This window comes from Salvelinus fontinalis, chromosome 36 (assembly GCF_029448725.1).
Source record: "Salvelinus fontinalis isolate EN_2023a chromosome 36, ASM2944872v1, whole genome shotgun sequence".
NCBI lineage: Eukaryota > Metazoa > Chordata > Actinopteri > Salmoniformes > Salmonidae > Salvelinus > Salvelinus fontinalis.
This window is the reverse complement of record NC_074700.1, coordinates 26,801,319-26,807,318: the sequence shown is the minus strand read 5'-3', so window position 1 is coordinate 26,807,318 and position 6,000 is coordinate 26,801,319. Positions and strand designations below refer to the sequence as shown.

At 39.4% G+C, this 6,000-nt stretch overlaps 1 protein-coding gene across 1 annotated transcript in view; it reads left to right on the top strand.

Annotated features, from left to right (window-relative positions):
* Nucleotides 1-5,001: 5,001 nt before the first annotated feature.
* Nucleotides 5,002-6,000, top strand: part of LOC129835535 (tetratricopeptide repeat protein 39B) — a 122,826-nt gene continuing 121,827 nt past the window's right edge. Inside the window, exon 1 of the mRNA XM_055901211.1 lies at nucleotides 5,002-5,321. Within this exon, the coding sequence (XP_055757186.1) occupies nucleotides 5,295-5,321 (27 nt within the window). The 5' untranslated portion in view covers nucleotides 5,002-5,294. The remainder of the gene's footprint in view (nucleotides 5,322-6,000) is intronic.

The following is a 6,000-nucleotide window of genomic DNA, read 5'->3' as shown; positions in this document are numbered from 1 at the left end:
GGTTACGCTGTTGTAAACCGTTCTGTCACGTTTATAAATGAGCATTATTTCAGGTTACCCTGTTGGTCAATAAACCGTTCTGTCACGTTTATAAATGAGCATTATTTCAGGTTACCCTGTTGGTCAATAAACCGTTCTGTCACGTTTATAAATGAGCATTACTTCAGGTTACCCTGTTGTAAACCGTTCTGTCACGTTTTATAAATGAGCATTACTTCAGGTTACGCTGTTGGCCAATAAACCGTTCTGTCACGTTTATAAATGAGCATTACTTCAGGTTACGCTGTTGTAAACCGTTCTGTCACGTTTATAAATGAGCATTACTTCAGGTTACCCTGTTGGTCAATAAACCGTTCTGTCACGTTTATAAATGAGCATTACTTCAGGTTACGCTGTTGTAAACCGTTCTGTCACGTTTATAAATGAGCATTACTTCAGGTTACGCTGTTGGTCAATAAACCGTTCTGTCACGTTTATAAATGAGCATTACTTCAGGTTACGCTGTTGGTCAATAAACCGTTCTGTCACGTTTATAAATGAGCATTACTTCAGGTTACGCTGTTGTAAACCGTTCTGTCACGTTTATAAATGAGCATTACTTCAGGTTACGCTGTTGGTCAATAAACCGTTCTGTCACGTTTTATAAATGAGCATTACTTCAGGTTACGCTGTTGTAAACCGTTCTGTCACGTTTATAAATGAGCATTACTTCAGGTTACCCTGTTGGTCAATAAACCGTTCTGTCACGTTTATAAATGAGCATTACTTCAGGTTACCCTGTTGTAAACCGTTCTGTCACGTTTTATAAATGAGCATTACTTCAGGTTACGCTGTTGTAAACCGTTCTGTCACGTTTATAAATGAGCATTACTTCAGGTTACCCTGTTGGTCAATAAACCGTTCTGTCACGTTTTATAAATGAGCATTACTTCAGGTTACGCTGTTGGTCAATAAACCGTTCTGTCACATTTATAAATGAGCATTACTTCAGGTTACCCTGTTGGTCAATAAACCGTTCTGTCACGTTTATAAATGAGCATTACTTCAGGTTACCCTGTTGGTCAATAAACCGTTCTGTCACGTTTATAAATGAGCATTACTTCAGGTTACGCTGTTGGTCAATAAACCGTTCTGTCACGTTTATAAATGAGCATTACTTCAGGTTACCCTGTTGGTCAATAAACCGTTCTGTCACGTTTTATAAATGAGCATTACTTCAGGTTACGCTGTTGTAAACCGTTCTGTCACGTTTTATAAATGAGCATTACTTCAGGTTACCCTGTTGGTCAATAAACCGTTCTGTCACGTTTATAAATGAGCATTACTTCAGGTTACCCTGTTGGTCAATAAACCGTTCTGTCACGTTTTATAAATGAGCATTACTTCAGGTTACCCTGTTGGTCAATAAACCGTTCTGTCACGTTTATAAATGAGCATTACTTCAGGTTACGCTGTTGGTCAATAAACCGTTCTGTCACGTTTATAAATGAGCATTACTTCAGGTTACCCTGTTGGTCAATAAACCGTTCTGTCACGTTTTATAAATGAGCATTACTTCAGGTTACCCTGTTGGTCAATAAACCGTTCTGTCACGTTTATAAATGAGCATTACTTCAGGTTACCCTGTTGGTCAATAAACCGTTCTGTCACGTTTTATAAATGAGCATTACTTCAGGTTACCCTGTTGGTCAATAAACCGTTCTGTCACGTTTATAAATGAGCAGTACTTCAGGTTACCCTGTTGGTCAATAAACCGTTCTGTCACGTTTATAAATGAGCATTACTTCAGGTTACCCTGTTGGTCAATAAACCGTTCTGTCACGGTTATAAATGAGCATTACTTCAGGTTACCCTGTTGTAATCCGTTCTGTCACGTTTATAAATGAGCATTACTTCAGGTTACCCTGTTGGTCAATAAACCGTTCTGTCACGTTTCAAAATGAGCATTACTTCAGGTTACGCTGTTGTAAACCGTTCTGTCACGTTTATAAATGAGCATTACTTCAGGTTACCCTGTTGGTCAATAAACCGTTCTGTCACGTTTATAAATGAGCATTACTTCAGGTTACCCTGTTGGTCAATAAACCGTTCTGTCACGTTTATAAATGAGCATTACTTCAGGTTACCCTGTTGGTCAATAAACCGTTCTGTCACGTTTATAAATGAGCATTACTTCAGGTTACCCTGTTGGTCAATAAACCGTTCTGTCACGTTTATAAATGAGCATTACTTCAGGTTACCCTGTTGGTCAATAAACCGTTCTGTCACGTTTTATAAATGAGCATTACTTCAGGTTACCCTGTTGGTCAATAAACCGTTCTGTCACGTTTTATAAATGAGCATTACTTCAGGTTACCCTGTTGGTCAATAAACCGTTCTGTCACGTTTATAAATGAGCATTACTTCAGGTTACGCTGTTGTAAACCGTTCTGTCACGTTTATAAATGAGCATTACTTCAGGTTACCCTGTTGGTCAATAAACCGTTCTGTCACGTTTTATAAATGAGCATTACTTCAGGTTACGCTGTTGGTCAATAAACCGTTCTGTCACGTTTATAAATGAGCATTACTTCAGGTTACGCTGTTGTAAACCGTTCTGTCACGTTTATAAATGAGCATTACTTCAGGTTACCCTGTTGGTCAATAAACCGTTCTGTCACGTTTATAAATGAGCATTACTTCAGGTTACGCTGTTGTAAACCGTTCTGTCACGTTTATAAATGAGCATTACTTCAGGTTACGCTGTTGGTCAATAAACCGTTCTGTCACGTTTTATAAATGAGCATTACTTCAGGTTACCCTGTTGTAAACCGTTCTGTCACGTTTATAAATGAGCATTACTTCAGGTTACGCTGTTGGTCAATAAACCGTTCTGTCACGTTTTATAAATGAGCATTACTTCAGGTTACCCTGTTGGTCAATAAACCGTTCTGTCACGTTTATAAATGAGCATTACTTCAGGTTACCCTGTTGGTCAATAAACCGTTCTGTCACGTTTTATAAATGAGCATTACTTCAGGTTACCCTGTTGGTCAATAAACCGTTCTGTCACGTTTATAAATGAGCATTACTTCAGGTTACGCTGTTGGTCAATAAACCGTTCTGTCACGTTTATAAATGAGCATTACTTCAGGTTACCCTGTTGGTCAATAAACCGTTCTGTCACGTTTTATAAATGAGCATTACTTCAGGTTACCCTGTTGGTCAATAAACCGTTCTGTCACGTTTATAAATGAGCATTACTTCAGGTTACCCTGTTGGTCAATAAACCGTTCTGTCACGTTTTATAAATGAGCATTACTTCAGGTTACCCTGTTGGTCAATAAACCGTTCTGTCACGTTTATAAATGAGCAGTACTTCAGGTTACCCTGTTGGTCAATAAACCGTTCTGTCACGTTTATAAATGAGCATTACTTCAGGTTACCCTGTTGGTCAATAAACCGTTCTGTCACGGTTATAAATGAGCATTACTTCAGGTTACCCTGTTGTAATCCGTTCTGTCACGTTTATAAATGAGCATTACTTCAGGTTACCCTGTTGGTCAATAAACCGTTCTGTCACGTTTCAAAATGAGCATTACTTCAGGTTACGCTGTTGTAAACCGTTCTGTCACGTTTATAAATGAGCATTACTTCAGGTTACCCTGTTGGTCAATAAACCGTTCTGTCACGTTTATAAATGAGCATTACTTCAGGTTACCCTGTTGGTCAATAAACCGTTCTGTCACGTTTATAAATGAGCATTACTTCAGGTTACCCTGTTGGTCAATAAACCGTTCTGTCACGTTTATAAATGAGCATTACTTCAGGTTACCCTGTTGGTCAATAAACCGTTCTGTCACGTTTATAAATGAGCATTACTTCAGGTTACCCTGTTGGTCAATAAACCGTTCTGTCACGTTTTATAAATGAGCATTACTTCAGGTTACCCTGTTGGTCAATAAACCGTTCTGTCACGTTTTATAAATGAGCATTACTTCAGGTTACCCTGTTGGTCAATAAACCGTTCTGTCACGTTTATAAATGAGCATTACTTCAGGTTACGCTGTTGTAAACCGTTCTGTCACGTTTATAAATGAGCATTACTTCAGGTTACCCTGTTGGTCAATAAACCGTTCTGTCACGTTTTATAAATGAGCATTACTTCAGGTTACGCTGTTGGTCAATAAACCGTTCTGTCACGTTTATAAATGAGCATTACTTCAGGTTACGCTGTTGTAAACCGTTCTGTCACGTTTATAAATGAGCATTACTTCAGGTTACCCTGTTGGTCAATAAACCGTTCTGTCACGTTTATAAATGAGCATTACTTCAGGTTACGCTGTTGTAAACCGTTCTGTCACGTTTATAAATGAGCATTACTTCAGGTTACGCTGTTGGTCAATAAACCGTTCTGTCACGTTTTATAAATGAGCATTACTTCAGGTTACCCTGTTGTAAACCGTTCTGTCACGTTTATAAATGAGCATTACTTCAGGTTACCCTGTTGGTCAATAAACCGTTCTGTCACGTTTATAAATGAGCATTACTTCAGGTTACCCTGTTGGTCAATAAACCGTTCTGTCACGTTTATAAATGAGCATTACTTCAGGTTACCCTGTTGGTCAATAAACCGTTCTGTCACGTTTTATAAATGAGCATTACTTCAGGTTACCCTGTTGGTCAATAAACCGTTCTGTCACGTTTTATAAATGAGCATTACTTCAGGTTACCCTGTTGGTCAATAAACCGTTCTGTCACGTTTATAAATGAGCATTACTTCAGGTTACCCTGTTGGTCAATAAACCGTTCTGTCACGTTTATAAATGAGCATTACTTCAGGTTACCCTGTTGTAAACCGTTCTGTCACGTTTATAAATGAGCATTACTTCAGGTTACCCTGTTGTAAACCGTTCTGTCACGTTTATAAATGAGCATTACTTCAGGTTACGCTGTTGGCCAATAAACCGTTCTACATAAAATGAGATTGAGATGGTTTCTTGTGTGTTTTAGGGGTTATTAGAAAATCTGAACGGACGTTATTATTATATTACTTGCTAGCGTAGGAATACAAATAGGCCTATTTCAATGAAAAGGCTTTGTCTAAAAATGTAGTACAATTGTGTGCCATTGCTACATAGCCTACAACGATTGAACATTTACGTTTTGACATTTTATGACCGTTTTTTATGAGGGTGGCCAATAAGTAGCCTACAGCCGTTAAACACCTGTAGCTTGTTACCGGACAGTCGAAGCAGAAACGGCGTCTGAGGCGCCGTGTGTAGCGGGAGATTTGATGTTTTCCTCGAATTAAAATGTTGGCTACAATGATCAACCAACAGGTAGGCTGTTTTAATATGTAACCTTTGTTCTTATTTACAATGACGGCCTACACCGGCCCAACCCGGACGACGCTGGGCCAATTGTGTGCCGCCCTATGGGGACTCCCAATCACGGCCGGTTGTGATACAGTCTGGATTCGAACCAGGGTGCCTCTAGCACTGAGACGCAGTGCCTTAGCCTTAGACCGCTGCGCCACTCGGGAATATGAATGGAGTTGTTGGAGACATGGACTCAATTAGACTTGCTAAATTAGCTATCTAGCTGGCTACTGTAGGTAACTAGCTTCTTAACATACAGTTGATGCAGTCAAGACAGACACTACCAGATGAGCTGCTAGATAACATATGGCAGCAGCATGTCTAACTAGCGTGAGTCGGTTTGGCTACTCTTTTTCACGCTAAAGTCGAAGGGTTTTATTAGCATGGGAAACGTATGTTAACTTTGCCAAAACAACTGAAAATAAACCATTAACAAAAACACTTGACACCCAGCGTCATAGTACGTTATGACACGGTCATAAACCTGCTATATTGTGATGACACATAGTTAGACCTGTTGTGACACGTACATTATTTTATGGCTGGTTATGACACCTACATAAGTGTCAAAACCCACAAAAACCAACCACACAGCTGGTCCCAGGCAGGTGTCGTATTTTGCACAGAAGTCCACAAGCGA